Genomic DNA, 25,389 nt, shown 5'->3' on the forward strand with positions numbered 1-25,389 from the left:
TCTGCCCAGTGACAGGAAAATTATCTGCCCAGTGACAGACTGCCCTGAACTGCCGGAGTGGCCAGACTGCCCTGAACTGCCGGAGTGGCCAGACTGCCCTGAACTGCCCCGAGTTGCCAGACTGCCCAGACTGTCCCGAGTTGCCAGACTGCCCAGACTGTCCCGAGTTGCCAGACTGCCCAGACTGTCCCGAGTTGCCAGACTGTCCCGAGTTGCCAGACTGTCCCAAGTTGCCAGACTGTCCCGAGTTGCCAGACTGCCCAGACTGTCCCGAGTTGCCAGACTGCCCAGACTGTCCCGAGTTGCCAGACTGCCCAGACTGTCCCGAGTTGCCAGACTGCTCAGACTGTCCCGAGTTGCCAGACTGTCCCGAGTTGCCAGACTGTCCCGAGTTGCCAGACTGCCCCGAGTTGCCAGACTGCCCCGAGTTGCCAGACTGCCCCGAGTTGCCAGACTGCCCCGACTGCCCCCCGGCGATGCCAGAGTGGCCCGACAGCCTGGAACGGCCGGAACCAGAGCCACCTCCAGATATAGGTGGGTTGGGGAGGGGGGGTGTAGCACAGTGCCGTCGTTGACGGCAGCCACCCTCCCTTCCCTCCCTTTTGTAGAGGGGAATTTTGTTTTTGTTGTTTGGGGTTATTTTGTTAAGGTGCTTCCGGGGTTAGCACCTTTAAGGGGGGGGTACTGTCACGTCCTGGCCAGTATAAGGTTAATTGGTATTGTAGTTTGGCCAGGACGTGGCAGAGGGTATTTGTTTTATGTGGTTCGGGGTGGTGTTTTGGAAAATAGGGTGTTTGATTTAGTTTTTCCGGGTTTTTGGTTTATGGTCTGTGTGTATGTATTTCTATGTGTTATCTAGTTAGTTGTATGTCTATGTTTGGTTAATTGGGGTGGACTTCCAATTGAAGGCAGCTGTGTGGTGTTGCCTTTGATTGGAAGTCCTATATTAGTTGGGTGTTTGTTTGTCTAATTGTGGGAGATTGTCTTTGGATTTGCTGTGTTGCCTTCAAGGCTGTCATTTTTGTCGTTCGTTCTCTGTTGTTATTTTTGTGTTCATTTTGGATGGAATAAATGTTCAAAATGAACAACCGCATGCCTGCTGCATTTTGGTCCATTTCTACCGACGACAACCGTGACAAGAGTGAAAATAAGCAAGCCTGTACAGAATACAAATATTCCAAAACATGTTTCCTGTTTGTAACAAGGCACGAAAGTAATACTGCAAAAAAAAAACATATTTGGTCCTGAATACAAAGTATTATGTTTGGGGTAAATCCAATACAACACATTGCTGAGTATTACTCTCCATATTTTCAAGCATGGCAGTGGCTGCATCATGTTATGGGTATGCTTGATATCGTTAACCTGTTAGGGCTAGGGGGCAGTATTGACACGGCTGGATAAAAAACGTACCCGATTTAATCTGGTTACTACTCCTGCCCAGTAACTAGAATATGCATATAATTATTGGCTTTGGATAGAAAACACCCTAAAGTTTCTAAAACTGTTTGAATGGTGTCTGTGAGTATAACAGAACTCCTATGGCAGGCCAAAACCTGAGAAGATTTCAAGCAGGAAGTGGCCTGTCTGAGAAGTAGTGTTTCATCTTGGCTCTTTTTATTGAAGACTCAGGATCTGTGCAATAACGTGACACTTCCTACGTCTTCCATAGGGTCTCAGAGCCCGGGAAAACGTTGAACGATATCGAGGCAGGCTCTGGCTGAAACACTTTATCGCTTTTGGCAAGTGGCCACTCAGAGTACTATGGGCTTAGGCGCGTGCCCGCTTCGACCGAATGGTTTCTTTTCCTTTGTCTGTTTATCTAAACGCAGATTCCCGGTCGGAATATTATCGTGTTTTTATGAGAAAAATGGCATAAAAATTGATTTTAAACAGCGGTTGACATGCTTTGAAGTACGGTAATGGAATATTTAGAATTCTTTTGTCACGAATTGCGCCATGCTCGTCACCCTTATTTAGCCTTTAGGATAGTGTCTAGAACGCACAAACAAAACGCCGCTGTTTGGATATAACGATGGATTATTTTGGACCAAACCAACATTTGTTATTGAAGTAGAAGTCCTGGGAGTGCATTCTGACGAAGACAACAAAGGTAAGAACATTTTTCTTATAGTAAATCTGACTTTGATGAGTGCTAAACCTGCTGGGTGTCTAAATAGCTAGCCCTGTGATGCCGGGCTATCTACTGAGAATATTGCAAAATGTGCTTTCACCGAAAAGCTATTTTAAAATCGGACATATCGAGTGCATAGAGGAGTTCTGTATCTATCATTCTTAAAATAATTGTTATGCTTTTTGTGAACGTTTATCGTGAGTAATTTAGTAAATTCACCGGCAGTGTTCGGTGGGAATGCTAGTCACATGCTAGTCACATGCTAATGTAAAAAGCTGTTTTTTGATATAAATATGAACTTGATTGAACAAAACATGCATGTATTGTATAACATAATGTCCTAGGGTTGTCATCTGATGAAGATCATCAAAGGTTAGTGCTACATTTAGCTGTGGTTTGGGTTTATGTGACATTATATGCTAGCTTGAAAAATGGGTGTCTGATTATTTCTGTCTGGGTACTCTGCTGACATAATCTAATGTTTTGCTTTCATTGTAAAGCCTTTTTGAAATCGGACAGTGTGGTTAGATTAACGAGAGTCTTATCTTTAAAATGGTGTAAAATAGTCATATGTTTGAAAAATTGAAGTAATAGCATATCTAAGGATTTGAATAACGCGCCACAGGATTCAACTGGCTGTTGAGTAGGTGGGACGCACCTAGCCCATAGAGGTTAAGGACTGGGGGAGTTTTTCAGGAAAAAAAAGAAACGGAATGGCGCTAAGCACAGGCACAATCCAAGAGGAAAACATAGTTCAGTCTGCTTTCCACAGACACTGGGAGATGAATTCACCTTTCAGCAGGACAATAAGCTAAAACACAAGGCCAAATCTACAGTGGTGTTGCTTACTAAGAAAACAGTGAATGTTGCTGAGAGGCCGAGTTACAGTTTTGACTTAAACATACTTTAAATCTATGGTAAGACCTGAAAATGATTGTATAGTAATGATCAACAACCAATTTGACAGAGCTTGAAGAATTGTTTTAATAATAATGGGCAAATGCTGCACAACCCATTGTGGAAAGCTCTTAGAGACTTACCCAGAAAGCCTCATCTGTAATCGCTGCCAAAGGTGCTTCTACAATGTATTGACTCAGGGATGTGAATACTTATGTAAATGGATTTTCTGTATTTCATTTTCAATAAATTTGAATAACTTTCTCAAAAATTGTTTTCAATTTGTCATTATGGGGTATTGTGTGTAGATGGTGAGAAAAAACAAATGTAATCTGTATTGAATTCAGGCTGTAACAACAAAATGTGGAATAAGTCAAGGGGTGTGAATGCTTTCTGAAGGCACTGAATATCACAATGCATCATGACAGCTTATACTAATGAGTGACAGCTCTTTGCTCACATTCCCTCGTGTGAGAGTGTGTCTGCGTGTGTCGGTATGTGTATGTACGTACAGTGCCTTGTAAGTGCCTTGTAAGTATTCATCCACCTTGGCGTTTTTCCTATTTTGTTGCGTTTCGATCTGTAATTTAAACGGATTTTATTTGGATTTCATGTAATGGACATACACAAAATATTCAAAATTGGTGAAGTGAAATGAAAAAAATAACTGAAAAAATAAAAAAAGTGGTGCGTGCATATATATTACCACCTTTGCTATGAAGCCCCTAAATAAGATCTGGTGCAACCAATTACCTTCAGAAGTCACACGATAAGTTAACCTCTCTTGGGAAGGGGGCAGTATTTGACGTCCGGATGAAAAGCATGCCCAAAGTAAACTGCCTGCTACTCAGGCTCAGAAACTAGGATATGCATATAATTGGTAGATTTGAATAGAAAAAACTCTAAAGTTTCTAAAACTGTTGAAAGTATGTCTGTGAGTATTACAGAACTGATATGGCAGGTGAAACCCCGAGGACAAAATATCCCCCCCAAAAACAAATTCGCCTCCCACTATTTTCAATGGCCATCACTTTTATTATAAGGCCAAGTCCTCCCAGATTGCAGTTCCTAGGGCTTCCACTAGATGTCAACAGTCTTTAGAAAGAGTTTCAGGCTGGTTTTTGGAAAAATGAGCCAGAAATTGTAGTTTATTTAGGTGGCTCCCATTTTGGCTGTAGTGTTTCCAAGCGCGTGGAAGAGAGCACATTCTTTGGTATTTTTCTCCGGTAAAGACGAGTTTTTATGGATATAAAGAAGGACATTATCGAACAAAATCACCATTTGTGATGTAACAGGGACCTTTTGGAGTGCCAACAGAAGAAGATCATGAAAGGTAAGGCATTTTTTATATCGCTATTTCTGACTTTCGTGTCGCACCTGCCTGGTTGAAATATGTGTTTCATGTGTTTGTATGCGGGGCGCTGTCCTCAGATAATCACATGGTTTGCTTTCGCCGTAAAGCCTTTTTAAGCTTTATTTTGATGTATTACACTTGTGATTTTATGAAAGTTAAATATAAGTTAAATATTTATAATACTGTAGTTTGAATTTCGCGCTCTGCAATTTCACCAGATGTTGGCCAGGTGGGACGCTACCCTCCCACCTGCCCATAAGAAATTAAATAAAGTCCACCTGTGTGCAATCTAAGTGTCGCATGATCTGTCACATGATCTCAGTATACATACACCTGTCTGAAAGGCCCCAGAGTCTGCAACACCACTAAGCAAGGGGCACCACCAAGCAAGCGGCATCATGAAGACCACAGAGCTCTCCAAACAGGTCAGGGATAAAGTTGTGGAGAAGTACAGATCAGGGTTGGGCTATAAAAAATATCAGAAAATTTGAACATCCCACGGAGCACCTTTAAATCTATTATTAAAAAACAGAAAGAATATAGCACTACAACAAACCTGCCAAGAGAGGGCTGCCCACCAAAACTCATGGACCAGGCAAAGAGGGCATTAATCAGAGGCAACAAAGAGACCAAAGATAACCCTGTGATAACCCAAGTGATTCCCAGCTGCAAAACTCCACAGCTGAGATTGGAGTGTCTGTCCACTTTAAGCCGTACACTTCACAGAGCTTGGCTTTACTGAACAGTGGCCAGAAAAAAAGCCATTGCTTAAAGAAAAAAATAAGCAAACAGGCATGTGGGAGACTCCCCAAACATATGGAAGAATGTACTCTGGTCAGATGAGACTAAAATGTAGCTTTTTTGCCATCAAGGAAAACATTTTGTCTGGCGCAAACCCAACACCTCTCATCACCCCGAGAATACCATCCCCACAGTGAAGCATTGTGGTTTCAGCATCATGCTGTGGGGATGTTTTTCATCAGCAGGGACTGGGAAACTGGTCAGAATTGAAGGAATGATGGATGGTGCTAAATACAGAGAAATTCTTGATGGAAACCTGTTTCAGTCTTCCAGAGATTTGACACTGGGACAGAGGTTCACCTTCCAGCAGGACAATGACCCTAAGCATACTGCTAAAGCAACCTTTGAGTGGTTTAAGGGGAAACATTGAAATGTCTTGGAATGGCCTAGTCAAAGCCCAGACCTCAATCCAATTGAGAATCTGTGGTATAACCCTCTTATGGATAGGGGGCAGTATTTTCACGTCCGGATGAAAAGCGTGCCCAGAGTAAACTGCCTGCTATGCAGGCCCAGAAGCTAGGATATGCATATTATTAGTAGATTTGAATGATGTCTGTGAGTAAAACATAACTCATATGACAGGCGAAAACCTGAGACAAATCCAACCAGGAAGTGGGAAATCTGAGGCTGTAGTTTGTGATTCCCTATCCAATATACAGTGTCTGTGGGGTCATATTGCACTTCCTAAGGCTTCCACTAGATGTCAACAGTCTTTAGAACGTTGTTTCAGGCTTCTACTGTGAATGGGGAGAGAATAAGAGCTTATGGAGTCAGGTATCTAAAAGAAAGGCATGAGCTCAGTAACGCGTGCAGCTTTGGGAGTGAGCTGTGTTCATCTTCATTCCTATTTGTGACTACTCTCTTTGGCTGGAAAATGTCTGTGTTTTTTCTTGTCTAGGTGCTGTCCTAACATAATCTAATGCTATGCTTTCGCCGTAAAGCCTTTTTGAAATCGGACACTGTGCTTGGATTAATGAGAATCGTATCTTTAAAATGGTGTATAATACTTGTATGTTTGAGGATTTTTAATTATGAGATTTTTGCTGTTTTGAATTTGGCGCCCTGCACTTTCACTGGCTGCTGTCAAATCGATCCCGCTAAAGGGATTTTATCCGTAAGAAGTTAAAGATTGCTGTACACCAGTGGAAGCCATCCAACTTGAAGGAGCTGGAGCAGTTTTGCCTTGAAGAATGGGCAAAAATCCCATTGGCTAGTTGTGCCAGTTTATAGACAAGTACCCCAAGAGACTTGCAGCTCTAATTGCTGCAAAAGGTGGCTCTACAAAATATTGATTTTGGGGGGGGTGAACAGTTATGCACGCTCAAGTTTTCTGTTTTTGGTCTTATTTCTTGTTTGTTTCACAAATCAAATGATACAACCCCCCAAAGAATCTATTTTAATTTCAGGTTGTAAGGCAACAAAATAGGAAAAATGCTAAATTGGTGAATACTTTTGCAAGCCACTGTATGTATTTGTCTGTGTGTGTGTGTTTGTTGGTATGTTTATATGTGTCGGTATGTACAGTTTACATACACCTTAGCCAAATACATTTAAACTCAGTTTTTCACAATTCCTGACATTTAATCCCAGTTAAAATTTCCTGTCTTAGGTCAGTTAGGATCACCACTTTATTTTAAGAATGTGAAATGAATAATAGTAGAGTGAATGATTTATTTCAGCTTTTATTTCTTTCATCTCATTCCCTGTGGGTCAGAAGTTTACATACACTCAATTAGTATTTGGTAGCATTGCTTTTAAATTGTTTAACTTGGGTCAAAGGTTTCGGGTAGCCTTCCACAAGCTTCCCACAATAAGTTGGGTGAATTTTGGCCCATTCCTCCTGACAGAGCTGATGTAACTGAGTCAGGTTTGTAGGCCTCCTTGCTCGAACAGGCTTTTTCAGTTCTGCCCACAAATGTTCTATGTGACTGAGGTCAGGGCTTTGTGCTGGCCACTCCAATACCTTGACTTTGTTGTCCTTAAGCCATTTTGCCTTAACTTTGGAAGTATATTTGGGGTCATTGTCCATTTGGAAGACGCATTTGCGACCTGACTGATGTCTTGAGATGTTGCTTCAATATATCAACATCATTTTCCTCCCTCATGATGCCATCTATTTTGTGAAGTGCACCAGTCCCTCCTGCAGCAAAGCACTCCCACAACATGATGCTGCCACCCCCGTGCTTCATGGTTTGGATGGTGTTCTTCGGCTTGCAAGCCTCCCCTTTTCCCTCCAAACATAATGATGGTCATTATGGCCAAACAATTCTATTTTTGTTTAATCAGACCAGAGGAAATTTCTCCAAAAAAGTATGATCTTTGTCCCCATGTGCAGTTGCAAACCATAGTCTGGCTTTTTTATGCCGGTTTTGGAGCAGTGGCTCCTTCGTTGCTGATCGGCCTTTCAGGTTATGTTGATATAGGACTTGTTTTACTGTGGATATAAATACTTTTAGACCTGTTTCCTCCAGTTACAAGGTCCTTTGCTGTTCTGGGATTGATTTGCACTTTTCGCACCAAAGTACTTCCATCTCTAGCAGACACAACACGTCTCCTTCCTGAACGGTATGACAGCTGCGTGGTCCAATGGTGTTTATACTTGCGTACTATTATTTGTACAGATAAACGTGATACCTTCAGGCATTTGGAAATTGCTCCCAAGGATGAACCAGACTTGTGGAGGTCTTGGCTGATTTCTTTTGATTTTCCCATGAAGTCAAGCAAAGAGGCACTGATTTTGAAGGTAGGCCTTGAAATACATCCACAGGTACACCTCCAATTGACTCAAATGATGTCAATTAACCTATCAGAAGCTTCTAAAGCCATGACATCATTTTCTGGAATTTTCCAAGCTGTTTAAAGGCACAGTCAACTTAGTGTATGAAAACTTCTGACCCACTGGAATTGTGATACAGTGAATTATAAGTGAAATAATCTGTCTGTAAACAATTGTTGGAAAAATTACTTGTGTCATGCACAAAGTAGATGTCCTAACTGACTTGCCAAAACTATAGTTTGTTTACAAGAAATTTGTGGAGTGGTTGAAAAACGAGTTTTATTGACTCCAACCTAAGTGTATGTAAAATTCTGACTTCAACTGTATGTGTGCTAGTGTGTATGCACAGTATGTGTCTGTCTGTGTGTGTGTGTGTGTGTGTGTGTGTGTGTGTGTGTGTGTGTGTGTGTGTGTGTGTGTGTGTGTGTGTGTGTGTGTGTGTGTGTGTGTGTGTGTGTGTGTGTGTGTGTGTGTGTGTGTGTGTGTGTGTGGATCCTCTCAGCCGCGGGAAGGTGCTGCCATCCGTTGAGATAATTAGTCGTTCCCAAACCTCTGGCGCAGGGAGATGAGGAACAGACGGCCTTCTCAGAATCACAAGTGACAAGTTTAATAACCTTCTCACGACGACCACCGCACGGGCAGAAACATGGCGGCTTTAGAATGAGTTTTCAAGATTAGCCCTGAGAGTCTCTGTGGAGTCTGAACAACCAGGAGGTCAGGGGTTAACATCCTAGATGAGCTGCTACTACCGTCACTGACCGGGGCACTTAACCCAGACACACTTGTAGTAAACCTCCTCCAACAGGCCTCCAACACTTAAACCATGTAATAAATCTACCACTCACTGCTGATGGGGAGAGATGAGGAAATTAAAGAATGTGACACTTTCACACAGGAAGTGAGAGGAGTAGAAATGAATTATGACATCAACTTAGAAATACTTATATTTGTGTCTGGGGACACACATTTGACATCAATGTGGTGGTGCTGTGACTTAGAACTAATCATGCATTCGCATTACTAATTCATTAGGATTTTAAAAAGCAGTATATTAAAAACATTTCATCACGCATGGTTAAAATGGAGAATAAAGGTTGTATTTTCAGAATAAAGTGCTCTGATTCGGAGTTATTGTTCAGTGGGACAATCTATTGATGTGACTCACTGGTAGTCAATGGTGATAACCCCTATTTGTTGCCATAGTGATTTGAGTTACAGTACCAGCCAAAAGTTTGGACACACCTAGTCATTGTAGAATAATAGTGATGACATCAAAGCTATGAAATAACTCATTGATTTGCACTTTTCGCACCAAAGTACTTTCATCGTTTTGATGTCCTCACTATTATTCTACAAAGTAGAAAATAGTAAAAATAAAGAAAAACCCTTGAATGAGTAGGTGTCGTCCAAACATTTGACTGGTACTGTACATAACTTAAATTTACAATATATAATAAAATGTGAGTTACAGTACATGAAATGTGTGTTACAATACACCCATGATAAAGTGGTAATGTGGTTCAGGGTGATAATCACTGTTGTCAAGGCTCACTGTACTTTTCAATGAGAGAACTATGAAAACATTCAACATCTTTTTGATTGAGAGCCAATTACACAGTTAACCACAGCATAACATGACTCAAGGCCTAAGAGTAATGTTGTGTTATGAATGACATAACACATAGCTTATAAGACATCCTCAAACTAGAGTCAAAGATAAAGAGAGTGAGAGGAATGAATGAGAGAAAAAGAGACGTAAACATCATATTATGTAAATTGTTGAACTTTCTGTCCTTTTCTTGCCTTTCTCATACACTACTCAATATGATAGAGGAGATATAGTAAATATATAGTAAATATATAGGATATATTTTGTTAGGATATACTGTACTGTTGGTAGGATACACAGTGCATTACACAGTGCATTAGGAAAGTATTCAGACCCCTTGAAGTTTCCACATTTTGTTCAGGTACAGCCTTATTCTAAAATGGAATAAACTTGTTTTCCCCCTCATTAATATACAAACAGTACCCCACAATGACAAAGCAAAATCCGGTTTTTAGAAATGTTTGGAAATATCAAATTTACATAAGTATTCAGACCATTTACTCAGTACTTTGTTGAAGCACTTTTGACAGCGATTACAGCTTCGAGTCTTCTTAGGTATTACGCTACAAGGTTGGCAGACCTGAATTTGAGGAGGTTCTCCCATTCTTCTCTGAAGATCCTCTCAAGCTCTGTCAGGTTGGATGGGGAGCGTCGCTGCACAGCTATTTTCAGGTCTCTTCAGAGATGTTCCATCGTGTTCAAGTCCGGGCTCTGGCTGGGCCACTCAAGGACATTCAGATTCTTGCCCCGAACCACTCCTGTGTTGTCTTGGCTGTGTGCTTAGGGTCGCTGTCCTGTTGGAAGGTGAACCTTCACCCCAGTCTAAGTTCCTGAGTGCTCTGGAGCAGGTTTTCATCAAGGATCTCTCTGTACTTTGCTCCGTTCATCTTTCCCTCGATCCTGACTAGTCTCCCAGTCCATGCCGCTGAAAAACATCCCCACAGGTTGATGATGCCACCACCATGCTTCACCGTATGGATAGTGCCAGGTTTCCTGCAGACATGACGCTTGGCATTCAGGCCAAAGAGTTCAATCTTGGTTTCATCAGACCAGAGAATCTTGTTTCTCATGGTTTGAGAGTCCTTTAGGTGCCTTTTGGCAAACTCCAAGCTGGTGTCATGTGCCTTTTACTGAGGAGTGGCTTCTGTCTGGCCACTCTACCATAAAGGCTTGATTGGTGGAGTGCTGCAGAGATAGTTGTCCTTCTGGAAGTTTCTCCCATCTCCACAGAGGAACTCTGGAGCTCTGTTAGAGTGACCATCAGGTTCTTGGTCACCTTCCTGACCAAGGCCCTTCTCCCCTGATTGCTCAGTTCTTCCATTTAAAAAGGATGGAGGCCACTGGGTTCTTGGGGACCTTCAATGCTGCAGAGTTTTTCGGTACCCTTCCCAGGTCTGTGCCTCTACGGACAATTCCTTCAACTTCATAGCTTGGTTTTTGCTCTGACATCCACAGTCAACTGTGGGACCTTATATAGACAGGTGTGTGACTTTCCAAATCATGTCCAATCAATTGAATTTACCACAAGTGGACTCCAATCAAGTTGCAGAAACATCTAATGGATGCTCAGTGGAAACAGGATGCACCTGAGCTCAATTTCGAGTCTCAAAGTAAAGGGTCTGAATACCTATGTAAATAAGGTGTTTCTAAAAACATTTCTAAAAACCTGTTTTCACTTTGTCATTATGGGGTATTGTGAGTAGATTAATGAGGACTTTTTTTATTTACACAATTTTAGAATAAGGCTGTAATGTAACAAAATGTGGAAAAAGTCAAGGGCCTGAATACTTTACGAATGCACTGTAGGTATGATATAGGTAATGTGATATTAGACAACAGTGAAAGAGAGAGAGAGGTCAGGACGACAAGAAAAGAGACCAAGACAACGAGAGAAAATGCAGAATCAGCAAAAAATACTAAAGAAAGGGGGACAGAGGATGGCTATACCAGAAGAAAGGGAGAGGGAGAGAGAGTGGAAGAGAGGGATAAATAAAGTTTAAGTGAGAGCTCGACGGCCCCTGTGTCATTTCTGATCCCATCGCCTGTTCTCTTTACTGTGTAATTTTCTTGACTGCTCTCCTTTGGCGGAGCTGACATGTCACGTGTAATTTGGGCTGAGCCATTGGCAGGGATTTTTTTTTCTACTTTAAATCTGAGAGCCACACTGACTGACGTTCTCCTCTCCGCTCGTCCGGATCCCTGAAATGGCCAGCTTCATCCTCTGGGAATCAGACAAGATAAGGAATGCCAGCGAAGGACAGGCTATTGAATGCTCACACAGAACCTGTGTCATAGAATGTATGTTTACATTTACTTGTGTTACTTCACACGTCCCACAATCAGGGATAACCTGGATGACGTGTACCTACTCATTCACACACCCAGGGGCGAAACTTTAGTTTTAGAAGTGGGGGGGTCATTTTTAAAACTTTTTTTTGTGTTGTTGTTGGAGAAAAACTCCGAACATCCTGCCCGACCGCTCGGAGACGTTTGCATGGTCCTAAAGCACACCAGTGCCTCGTTTTGTATCACATTCCAATGATAAAACTGGGGGGGACAAAAATGCAATTTCATAATATGGGGGGGGACATGTCCCCCCTGTCCCCAGCGAAAGTTGCGCCCCTGCATACACCTGCTGCTAGAATTCAAGGCCTGGTGTGTGTGTGTGTGTGTGTGTGTGTGTGTGTGTGTGTGTGTAGAAGATGATAGTTTTCTGTGTGAGCTCCTGCTGAGGAAGGTGAAAGGTGTGAGCAGCACGAGAGTGAAGAGAGATACACACAGAGTGGAAATGACACAGTCATAAGAGACTGTGGAGAAAGCAATTTCGTTGGACGCCTTAGCTCATAGGTGTGTTGAATCGTTTTCATCAATGCACCACTTTAAAATAGTTCACTGGCTGTTTTCATCTACACTGCTGAAACACCAGGGTTTCCAGGTCTAGCTAAAATGTATTGCCAAATTACCTCTGAAAACCCGCCCACAAGGCCTGAAAACTAGCCCCCCAAAAAATGCTTGCAGCAAGAGATGCCACGTTTATCCAATAAACCCATTTTCCATTACGTTATCGAGCGGATTAAGAAGGAATAACGACATAATTTTTTAGCAACGTAGGCTAAGAATCAAAATGTGGTTTTCCATCAAAATAATATTTATTTCCAGTTTAAGAAAATGTTGCAAGAGACAAAATAAATCGCCCTCATTAAACTCTCTAGATCATTTTCCATCAATGGATGTCGATTTAACTTGTTTTAACTGATATGATTAAGCATTAAGGCCAGAGGAGGTGTGGTATATGGCCAATATACCACGGCTAAGGGCTGTTCTTAGGACATAGCCCTTAGCCATGGTATATTGGCCATACACCACAAACCCCTGAGGTGCCTTATTGCTATTACAAACTGGTTACCAATGTAAAAAGAACAGTAAAATGTATATTTTAGTCATTCCTGTGGTACACATCTGATATGCAGTTGAAGTCGAAAGTTTACATACACTTAGGTTGGAGTCAATAAAACTCGTTTTTCAACCATTCCAAAAATGTCTTGTTAACAAACCATAGTTTTGGCAAGTCGGTTAGGACATCTACTTTGTGCATGACACAAGTAGTTTTTCCAACAATTGTTTACAGACAGATAATTTCACTTACAATTCACTGTATCACAATTCCAGTGGGTCAGAAGTTGACAAACACTAAGTTGACTGTGCCTTTAACCTCTTAGGGCTAGGGGGCAGTATTTACACCGCCGGATAGAAAACGTACCCGATTTAATCTGGTTACTACTCCTACCCAGTAACTAGAATATGCATATACTTATTAGATATGGATAGAAAACACCCTAAAGTTTCTAAAACTGTTTGAATGGTGTCTGTGAGTATAACAGAACTCATATGGCAGGCAAAAACCTGAGAGATTCCTTTACAGGAAGTGGCCTGTCTGACCATTTATTGGCTTTCTTTGACATCTCTTTCCAAAACAAAGGATCTCTGCGGTAACATGACACTTCCCACGTCTCCCATAGGCTCTCAGAGTCCGGGAAAAAGCTGAATGTCGTCATTCCAGCCCCAGGCTGAAACACATTATCGCCTTTGTCAAGTGGCCGATCAGGGGACAGTGGGCTTAGGCGCGTGCACTGGTCGCCCCCGTCTTTCTTTTTTTCCCTCTATTTACCGAAACGCAGATTCCCGGTCGGAATATTATCGCTTTTTTACGAGATAAATTGCATAAAAATTGATTTTAAACAGCGGTTGACATGCTTCGAAGTACGGTAATGGAATATTTAGAATTTTTTTTGTCACGAAATGCGCCATGCTCGTAACCCTGATTTACCATTTCGGATAGTGTCTAGAACGCACGAACAAAACGCCGCTGTTTGGATATAACGATGGATTATTTGGGACCAAACCAACATTTGTTATTGAAGTAGAAGTCCTGGGAGTGCATTCTGACGAAGACAGCAAAGGTAATAACATTTTTGTTATAGTAAATCTGATTTTGGTGAAGGCTAAACTTGCTGGGTGTCTAAATAGCTAGCCCGTGATGGCAGGGCTATGTACTTAGAATATTGCAAAATGTGCTTTCACCAAAAAGCTATTTTAAAATCGGACATATCGAGTGCATAGAGGAGTTCTGTATCTATAATTCTTAAAATAATTGTTATGCTTTTTGTGAACGTTTATCGTGAGTAATTTAGTCAATTGTTAGTAAATTCCCCGGAAGTTTGCGGGGGGTATGCTAGTTCTGAACGTCACATGCTAATGTAAAAAGCTGTTTTTTGATATAAATATGAACTTGATTGAACAAAACATGCATGTATTGTATAACATAATGTCCTAGGGTTGTCATCTGATGAAGATAATCACTGGTTAGTGCTGCATTTAGCTGTGGTTTGGGTTTATGTGACATTATATGCTAGCTTGAAAAATGGGTGTCTGATTATTTCTGGCTGGGTACTCTGCTGACATAATCTAATGTTTTGCTTTCGTTGTAAAGCCTTTTTGAAATCGGACAGTGTGGTTAGATTAACGAGAGTCTTGTCTTAAAATTGCTGTAAAATAGTCATATGTTTGAGAAATTGAAGTAATAGCATTTCTAAGGTATTTGAAAATCGCGCCACAGGATTCAACTGGCTGCTACGTAGGTGGGACGATTTGGTGCCACCTAGCCCAGAGAGGTTAAACAGCTTGGAAAATTCCAGAAAATGATGTCATGGCTTTAGAAGCTTCTGATAGGCTAATTGACATCATTTGAGTCAATTGGAGGTGTACCTGTGGATGTATTTCAAGGCCTACCTTCAAACTCAGTGCCTCTTTGCTTGACATCATGGTAAATGAAAATAAATCAGCCAAGACCTCAGAAAAAAATTGTAGACCTCCACAAGTCTGGTTCATCCTTGGGAGCAATTTCCGAACACCTGAAGGTACCACGTTAATCTGTACAAACAATAGTACGCACATATAATCATCATTAGACCACGCAGCCGTCATACCGCTCAGGAAGAAGACGTGTTCTGTCTGCTAGAGATGAACGTACTTTGGTGCGAAAAGTGCAAATCAATCCCAGAACAACAGCAAAAGACCTTGTGAAGATGCTGGAGGAAACAGGTACAAATATATCCTATATCGACATAGCCTGAAAGACCTATCAGCAAGGAAGAAGCCACTGCTCCAAAACCTCCATAAAAAATCCAGACTATGGTTTGTAACTGCTCATGGGGACAAAGTTCGTACTTTTTGGAGAAATGTCCTCTGGTCTGATGAAACAAAAATAGAACTGTTTGGCCATAATGACCATCGTTATGTTTGGAGAAAAAAGGGGGATGCTTGCAAGCTGAAGAACACCATCCCAACCGTGAAGCATGGGGGTGGCACAATCATGTTGTAGGGGTGCTTTGCTGCAGGATTGACTGGTGCACTTCACAAAGTAGATGGCATCATGAGGAAGGAAAATTACGTGAATATATTGATGCAACATCTCAAGACATCAGTCAGGAAGTTAAAGCTTGGTTGCAAATGGGTCTTCCAAATGGACAATGACCTCAAGCATCCTTCCAAAGTTGTGGCAAAATGGCTTAAGGACAACAAAGTCAAGGTATTGGAGTGGCCATCACAAAGCCCTGACCTCAACCCTATAGAAAATTTGTGGGCAGAACTGAAAAAGCGTTTGCGACCAAGAAGGCCTACAAACCTGATTCAGTTACACCAGCTCTGTCAGGAGGAATGGGCCAAAATTCACCCAACTTATTTTGGGAAGCTTGTGGAAGACTACCCTAAACATTTCACCCAAGTTAAACAATTTAAAGGCAATGCTACCAAATACTAATTGAGTGTATGTCAACTTCCGACTTCAACTGTACCATAGCTTTCAACCAATCAGCATTTCAGGGCTCAAACCACCCAATTTATAATTATAAATAAATCCTGTTTGCATAACTATAGATAAATCCGACTGGAGAGTTTGAGTGATGAAAGTTGGACAGAGGATCTCGAAATCTCTGTGCAAGAAACACTTTGATGAACTTTAAAAAGCGAATGTTAGGCTATTTTCTGGCAATTGATCCGTTATTATGTTCCAGATGTGAAGACTACAAACAGTTATAAATGGCCTATTTGCGAGATTGACTTGTTAATTCAGTAGGCATGGGCTAATGACTAAAATCTGGGTTTATAATTGCCATTCAACTTTGCTATGGTTTGCTGAGCTAGATGCAGGTAGCCTATAGCCCCTGATAGGCCGACATGCCAACATCTCATTTCAGGGAAAAGTCCACAGTGAAACTGACATTAAATGTGGAGAATGATACATTTGTGATAGAGCTGTGACCATGATCACAATTGAAAACGTTTAATTTATAAATATGGCCATTAACAATGGCATAATAACCCAAGGCTATAACAACAAACTGAGTATTAGGCTATTTATTACATCTGTTTGCCAGCTCCAGGTAGGCTAAACAAGTGGCTCAAATTGATATGCAATGACTCCAGTGATATCGTCATTTCAATATATATTTATTGTCTTAAATGGTAGGTTACAGTAGCCTACATTGGCATAGAATTTAATAGCCTACTTGATGGCCAACAGATGCAAATGTAACCAATCATTCTACACATGTAATGCCATTTTCATTGTGGACTTTTTCCCATAACTTCCATTTCAAATTTCCACTCATGCAGCGCCCCAGACCCTAGAACTGAGCATGAGTAAAACCCTTAACTTGATATGGTTATCCATAAGAAAAGTCGACATTAGAATTCAGTTTACTTTAAACCACCTCTGAGCAAATTTATCTAAAGAGCTGTAGTGGCCTAAAGTTGTTTTCAAATGCTTTGTCACCGTTATATCAGTTCTAGCTGCTTTATATGTTTAATGGAATAAGGAGTGTCTCCATAATGACCAATCTAAATAGCCTACCTACAATGTACGTGCGCGCTGCTTTGTCTCCGTAACTCAGCTGCCTCTGCTGCAGCCCTGTCTCAACCAGTGCTCTCAACCACACACACTTCTCCGGCTCTCACCCACTCGCTCACTCACTCACTCACTCGCTCACTCGCTCGCTCAGTAACAGCCTCCTTACTGCCTGATAGTCAGCAGCAACATTATTTGAATACAGTAGGCTTGGCTTCAGAGTGCAGTGTTGCAGGGGGCATAGTCTTGAATCCATATGATTCATAAAGACAAACAGACAAAAGACATCCTGCCTTTCAAACTCACTTGTGCGACTTCTTCCCCCCGGTGCCCCCGGGTCCTGCTCCACAGTCATGGGCCTGAATGATAAAGGTATACTCCTTCTGAAGCTCACAGTCCACCAGGCCCTTGGCCCTCAGCTGGCCCTCACCAGACGTCCCGTTCAGCACCACCGCCTCAAACGGAGCCTCCAGACCATGGATCTTAAATGCACAGATTTCCCCTGAAAAGAGAGAGAGAGAAAGACAGGGAGAGGAGGGGAGACAGGTTAGGGTGTGTTGGTTTCTGTATGTGAGAGAGTGCTATACTGTGGTGGAGATATGCAGTGGAGGGTCTGAATACAGTTTCTCAACAAAACCCCAGGAAGTCTTATTCAGACTCATCTGAGGAGACATCCATTTAAACAGCATGTGCATTGGGCTCATATAATCAGTTGAGCACTGTAACAAATACCTCTGATCATTACAATTCCCTGGAAGGTTCTGGTTTAATTTTTGAGCAGGCAGAGAAACAACAACAACAATAACAAGAACAATACGAATCCACAGCGGAGTCACCCACAAAGTCAGCCTCTCTGGAACAGGACTAACAAACTCACTCATTCAACAACTAATCACTCTCCTGAAGATGCCAAGGACAAACCAGCCCGCCCACAGTCTGCCGCTCACTCCCATCACGCATTGTCACTCCAGACCGTACAAACAATCAACAACTTAGTAACGAAAAACTTGATAAAAAAAACAAAAACAATACCTCTCAAAGTCACCCTGGTTCATTTCAGAGACAATGAGGGAACAGCAAATCAATTTACAAAGCTACACAATGAGGCAGACCAAAACAAAAGAGCAAAAAGTCTCATCTCCTTCTACAGAGGAAGTGTTGAAATTACAATTTGTCCACAGTGGAGAGAGTGAGAGAGAGTAAAAAAAGGAGAGGGAGAGAGAATGAGATAGGAGAGAAAGAGAATGAGAGAGAAGAAAAAAAGAGAGAAGGAGAGAGAGAGAGAGGGGAGAGAGAGAGGTTGGTCAAAGCAGAGTCTGTTTTGGAGTTGGCGAGGCGAGTGCTTTAAATGCGTGGTGCTTGCCTGCGTTTTACTGGGGGATTTGAGGAAATCACTTAGCACGAGCTATAAACTCTGACTTGTGACGGCTAATTGCGCCGATATCACTTAAACTAACAGGAAGGACTAAATTGGATTCCGCCAAAGCTTTGTGTGCGCATCGCTGCTGGCTAGTTGTGATAAGAGCAACTTTATTTTCCCCTCCTTCCCTTTCTCTTCCCTTTCATCCCGGTCGAACATAATCTCATCTCCTTCTACAGCGGGAGTGTTGAAATTACAATTTGAGAGAGAGAGAGAGAGAGAGAGAGAGAGAGAGAGAGAGAGAGAGAGATGAGAGAGAGAGAGAGAGAGAGAGAGAGAGAGAGATACTCAGTAGGCTGTGTAAGACTTCCCCTTTGTATTACCTGAACAATAACTTATCAGAAATAAATGGGCTCCTACAATGCAAAGAGGCATAGAAGCAAGCTGCGTGGGAAAATAATCACAAAATGGCGGCAAAGCAAATGGCGTGTGACGAGGAGTGGTAACGGTCTCGATGGGTGAAGTTGCCTTGCTACCACAATTATTAAAAAAAAAAAAGAATCCATTACTGTGGTAGGAAAAATAAACCTAGTACACACCCAAATATACACCAGAGTGAGGTATAACTGCAGGACACTGCAAATACTGCGTCTAAAATACATTTTCAGTGTAACTGCAGTTACAGTGCAGTAAAACTGCAGTTCAACTGCAGTACACTGCAGTTATTCTGCAGTTACTGTGTCCAAAATACAACAGTCGACTGCAGTTACTGCAGTTAAACTGCACTTTCAAAACTGCCATCTTTTATTGCAAGGGCACAGCCAAGTGAAGAAGCTTCCCACTATTAAGGTGAATATGCTAAAGATATGCTAAACTCTTCCTCCTCTACCTCAGTGCATGGCAGGACGAGGAACACCTACAACTAATTTGTGATTACATTTTACCTCAGGGAGCGGAGATGGGTCAAGGTGACCAGCATTGACCGTCATGGCAGACCTCCTCTTTTACCAAGTTGAATGAATAAAGACATCGCCTCGCGCTGGGCTGCTAGCTGCTTGTCACACCTCCAGGCTGATATCAGATCCCCCAGCAGAGGAGAGCCTTTCTGAGGGACAGATTAGCTTTGAACCATTGGCCCCGGCTCGGCTTCGGCTCGGCAGCAGCATGGTAACAGGAACAGATGTTGGGTGGCTGGCACTTGGCAGAGCTGTGGGGCTCGCCACCCTAATTGCTGCGATAAATTGTTAGCTAAATATGTGTCTCCGTGTCACATTAGCCTTTTATGAGGTAGATTTATGATTGGAAAAACCCAGGCAATGGCATGGTAGTCTTCAAGGAGATCCCCGGCACGGCCACGTTCTAATCTAATGGATGCAAATGAATAAGACATTATGAGTAGATGGCAGTGAGAAGGAGCAGGAACTAGATATCATGGTTCTAGTTCTACAGAGGAGCACTGAGTTACCCGCGCTAAGAAATGATATCAAGGGGAGTAACTGCAGTTATCAGTAGTACCATTGGTGGTGTGTGTTTTTGTAGCCTGAGGGCCATGTCAGGGACACGGGGCCAAAACACTCTGGGGGACCCCAATCATTATCAGACCTGACAGAGCATCTCTGATAAGACGAACTGGATCAGAATACACACATATAAATGCCTGGGCCAAAGCACGCACTCACACACAGCACTGTTTACAAGCCATTAAGTGTTTGAGGTTATCAGTCAGAGGTCGTTGATAAGAGCAGAGAGGAGAGGAGAGAGAGAGATGGAGGGATGGTGGCAGGGGAGATGAAAGGGGAGTTTGGGAGTACGAGAACATGGGCACTGCCTGAGGCAAATTCTGATTTCACTGCTGGAGAGTGACCACACACACACACACACAGCAGTAATGCCAGAACCCCCGCTCTAATCAGCACTGACATGACTTTCATCCTCCTACTGTTGGGACACACACAACACGACAGACATCTATCTAATCACATTATACAATATCAATGTTACTCAATCGTTTTAGAACTTTAATTATACATTAACTGACTGGTACGTGTAGTATTACAACAGTTGAGCAGCTTACAGAGATAATAACAAGTTCATACCATCAGTAATAACAGCATCAGTAAAGGGTTTATTGTAATTGTGTGGTTAGTTATTGAAGACTAGCGGTACTTTATTCAACTCAGATTTTGCATCTAATTACCTAGTTATGTATTGTTCCATACCTTACCTCTGCTTCTCTTTCCCTGTACTCCAATTACACACACACACACCAATTAGCTATTGATTGCCCTCCAACCTCCTCTCTGCACTTCACTCACATATTTCTTTCACCCCCTCTCCACCCCCGGCCCTCTCTGCTGCAGGGCAGAGATAGACTGTCAGCCACATAGCTCCAGAGACGAGGCCAAATTGAAAATGCTGTAATTATGCTCTTCATGAAATTAGTCAGACGAGAAGTGAAGAAAAAACACACACTAGAAGAGAAGCTGTCTGTCCGTTTCTGAAGTATTATTACTAATTCAGCTTGTGTGTTCTGGCTAGAGCTTGAACTGGAGAAATCCAAGTGGTGTGAGGTTGTGTGTGTGTGTGTGTGTGTGTGTGTGTGTGTGTGTGTGTGTGTGTGTGTGTGTGTGTGTGTGTGTGTGGTGTGTGTGTGTGTGTGTGTGTGTGTGTGTGTGTGTGTGTGTGTGTGTGTGTGTGTGTGTGTGTGTGTGCGTGTGCGTGCGTGCGTGCGTGCGTGCGTGTGTGCGTGTGTGTGTGTGTGTACAGGAGATTTAATAAAAAATACTCTTCTCCACGAGCACAGAGAGGGAACTCAGACATGATTTTCTCAACCTTGTCTCATCACCCTTAATTACATAAGGGCTGCTCTGTGTGAGTTAATGTCATCCCACTATCTCTCTGACTGACAGAGAACACAGAACACACTTTCTGCTCTGTTGGTCTGAGGGAACACAACTGTTCTCATCACACAGCTCCAGTCCTCAACACAACATGGCTCTACCGCTGCATTCTGGACCTGAAGAAGTTTTAGGCTGTGTACTTAATAGCTGTTTGTAGTGCATCAGACCATGAGCCTTAATCTCTTCTCTACAGGCAGTACACTGGACGACACACAGGGTCCTGAACACAATGCTGTTTTACTCTGACTGAACCGGGGCAGGTTGGGTGTTTAGGAGTCCTGACACTGTGTGAGGCCCCAAACACCCACTTCCCCTTTGTCAATATAGTTAGTCACAAAACACCAGCAGGAAACATGCCAATTAACTTAGCATAGACACAGGAACAGGACCAAACAACACACGCACACATACACACACCCAACCACCAACCAATGCATCACCAACACAAAAAACATTACAGCAAACACACACACAAACAGCAACAAGATATATCAATCAGTTAACCAGGCATGTGACCACTACTCTGTTAGTCAGAGAACATCCATCACCTACTGTCACCCAATGACAGAGAGCTAACATGCAATCAGACAGCCAATCAGCAGTATAACAACAACACTGCAGATGTTTCTCCCACTGATACCTGTATTATACAGGACATGGAGAGATGGAGGGATGGATGGATGGATGGAGGGATGTTCCTGGGTAAGGTAAAGTAGCTTTTATTCCCAGTTATACTGTAAATCCTTCTTTGTAGACATGGCAACAGTTCCGAAAAGTTGTCATAATGATTGAATTATATATTTTTCAAATTCAGTTTCTATGCAGATGGTAGGCTCCGTAGATAGGAGCTAGTGAGTCCATGTGCTAACTGGCTAAACCTCCACTTTTCACTTTCAATGAACAATGTCAACATTCTGCCAATGTGTTTGTCTTGAACTAACATCTGTTGTTGTGACTGCAGAAAATTGCAGAAGACATGTTTGTCTTATAATGTATAAACTTTCCCTGATGGGAGAGTTTACCCAAATTACAAAATGACAAGGTATGACACCAATCCATGCTTTGCTTTCCCTGGCACTGTTGCCACACACTAACGTTTTAGCATTTGTGGCACAAATCCTGTTCAAGTCATCAGAACGATAGTAACATTTTTCACACAAATCAAATCTAATCAAAGTTTATTTGTCACGTGCGCCAAATACAACAGGTGTAGACCTTACAGTGAAATGCTTACTTACAGGCTCTAACCAATAGAGCGAAAAAAAGGTATGTGTGTGTGTGTGTATGTGTGTGTGTGTCTGTATGTGTGTGTGTGTGTGTGTGTGTGTGTGTGTGTGTGTGTATGTGTGTGTAGGTAAGTAAAGAAATAAAACAACAGTAAAAAGACATTTAAAAATAACAGTAGCAAGGCTATATTTAGACACCGGTTAGACAGGCTTATTGAGGTAGTATGTACATGTAGGTATGGTTAAAGTGACCATGCATATATGATGAACAGAGAGTAGCAGTAGCGTAAAAAGAGGGGTTGCCGGGTGGTGGGACACAATGCAGATAGCCCGGTTAGCCAATGTGCGGGAGCACTGGTTGGTAAGGCCAATTGAGGTACTATGTGCATGAATGTATAGAGTGACTATGCATATATGATAAACAGAGAGTAGCAGCAGCGTAAAAGAGGGCTTGGGGGGGCACACAATGCAAATAGTCCGGGTAACCATTTGGTTCCCTGTTCAGGAGTCTTATGGCTTGGGGGTAAAAACTGTTGAGAAGCCTTTTTGTCCTAGACTTGGCACTCCGGTACCACTTGCCATGCGGTAGTAGAGAGAACAGTCCATGACTGGGGTGGCTGGGGTCTTTGACAATTTTTAGGGCCTTACGCACTACCCTCTGAAGTGCATTGCGGTTGGAGGCCGAGCAATTGCCATACCAGGCAGTGATGCAACCAGACAGGATGCTCTCGATGTTGCAGCTGTAGAACCTTTTGAAGATCTCAGGACCCATGCCAAATCTTTTTAGTTACCTGAGGGTGAATAGGCTTTGTCGTGCCCTCTTTATGACTGTCTTGGTGTGTTTGGACCATTCTAGTTTGTTGTTGATGTGGACACCAAGGAACTTGAAGCTCTCAACCTGCTCCACTACAGCCCCGTCGATGAGAATGGGGGCGTGCTCGGTGCTCCTTTTCCTGTAGTTCACAATCATCACCTTAGTCGTGGTTACGTTGAAGGACAGGTTGTTATTCTGGCACCACCCGGCCAGGTCTCTGAACTCCTCCCTATAGGCTGTCTCGTCGTTGTCAGTGATCATGCCTACCACTGTTGTGTCGTCTGGAAACTTAATGATGGTGTTGGAGTCGTGCCTGGCCATGCAGTTGTGGGTGAACAGGGAGTACAGGAGGGGACTGAGCACGCACCCCTGGGGAGCTCCAGTGTTGAGGATCAGCGTGGCAGATGTGTTGCTACCTACCCTCACCACCTGGGGGGTGGCCCGTCAGGAAGTCCAGGATCCAGTTGCAGAGGTAGGTGTTTAGTCCCAGGTTCCTTAGCTTGGTGATGAGCTTTGAGGGTACTATGGTGTTGAACACAGATCTGTAGTCAATGAATAGCATTCTCACATAGGTCTTCCTTTTGTCCAGGTAGGAAAGGGCAGTGCGGAGTGCAATAGAGATTGCACCGTCTGTGGATCTGTTTGGGCGGTATGCAAATTGGAGTGGGTCTAGGGTTTCTGGGATAATGGTGTTGATGTGAGCCATTACCAGCCTTTCAAAGCACTTCATGGCTACGGACGTGAGTGCTGCGGGTCTGTAGTCATTTAGGCAGGTTGCCTTTGTGTTATTGGGCACAGGGACTATGGTGGTCTGCTTGAAACATGTTGGTATTACAGACTCAATCAGGGACATGTTGAAAATGTCAGTGAAGACACCTGCCAGTTGGTCAGCACATGCCCGGAGCACACGTCTTGGTAATCCGTCTGGCCCCGCAGCCTTGTGAATGTTGCCCTGTTTAAAGGTCTTACTCACGTCAGCTATGGAGAGTGTGATCAAACAGTCATCCAGAACAGCTGATGCTCTCATGCATGCCTCAGTGTTGCTTGCCTCGAAGCGAGCATAGAAGTGATTTAGCTCGTCTGGTAGGCTCGTGTCACTGGGCAGCTAGCGGCTGTGCTTCCCTTTGTAGTCTGTAATAGTTTGCAAGCCCTGCCACATCCGACGAGCGTCGGAGCCGGTGTAGTATGATTAAATCTTATCCCTGTATTGACGCTTTGCCTGTTTGATGGTTCGTCGCAGGGCATAGCGGAATTTCTTGTAAGCTTCCGGGTTAGAGTCCCGCACCTTGAAAGCATCAGCTCTACCCTTTAGCTGAGTGCGAATGTTGCCTGTAATCCATGGCTTCTGGTTGGGGTATGTACGTACAGTCACTGTGGGGACGATGTCCTCGATGCACTTATTGATAAATCCAGTGACTGATGTGGTGTACTCCTCAATGTCATCGGAAGAATCCAGGAACCAGTCTGTGATAGCAAAACAGTCCTGTAGTTTAGCATCTGCTTCATCTGACCACTTTTTTATAGACCGAGTCACTAGTGCTTCCATACATGAAGGGCACATTTTGGCATTTGCTATATGATTGTTGAGAAACTCCATATTGTAAATGTACGGTCCCTTACAAGACATCCGCGGATGCTTGTAAAATTCGTCCTAAAAGTGTTTTGATTCGGGGATTTGGGGATTCGTTTTTGCAACCTTCTGGTTACTAGTCCAACGCTCTAACCACCTGCCTTACATTGCACTCCACGAGGGCAGCAAGAAGCCAAGGTAAGTTGCTAGCTAGCATTAAACTTATCTTATAAAAAACGATCAATCTTAACATAATCACTAGTTAACTACACATGGTTGATGATATTACTAGTTTATCTAACGTGTCCTACGTTGCATATAATCGATGCGGTGCCTGTTAATTTATCATCGAATCACAGCCTACTTCGACAAACGAGTGATGATTTAACAAGCGCATTTGCGAAAAAGCACTGTCGTTGCACCAATGTACCTAATCATAAACATCAATGCATTTCTTTAAAATCAATACACAAGTATATATTTTTAAACCTGCATATTTAGTTAGAATTGCCTGCTAACATGAAATTGAGTCACTGCTCTTGC

General features: G+C 42.8%; 1 protein-coding gene across 2 annotated transcripts in view; it reads right to left on the bottom strand.

Annotated features, from left to right (window-relative positions):
* Positions 1-25,389, bottom strand: part of LOC106613128 (calsyntenin-2) — a 443,615-nt gene that overhangs the window by 124,481 nt on the left and 293,745 nt on the right. For both annotated transcript variants that reach the window (XM_014215083.3, XM_014215084.3), the window contains exon 3: positions 17,283-17,478. In XM_014215083.3, coding sequence (XP_014070558.2) covers positions 17,283-17,478 — 196 coding nt within the window. The remainder of the gene's footprint in view (positions 1-17,282; positions 17,479-25,389) is intronic.

This window comes from Salmo salar, chromosome 09 (assembly GCF_965601325.2).
Source record: "Salmo salar chromosome 09, fSalSal1, whole genome shotgun sequence".
NCBI lineage: Eukaryota > Metazoa > Chordata > Actinopteri > Salmoniformes > Salmonidae > Salmo > Salmo salar.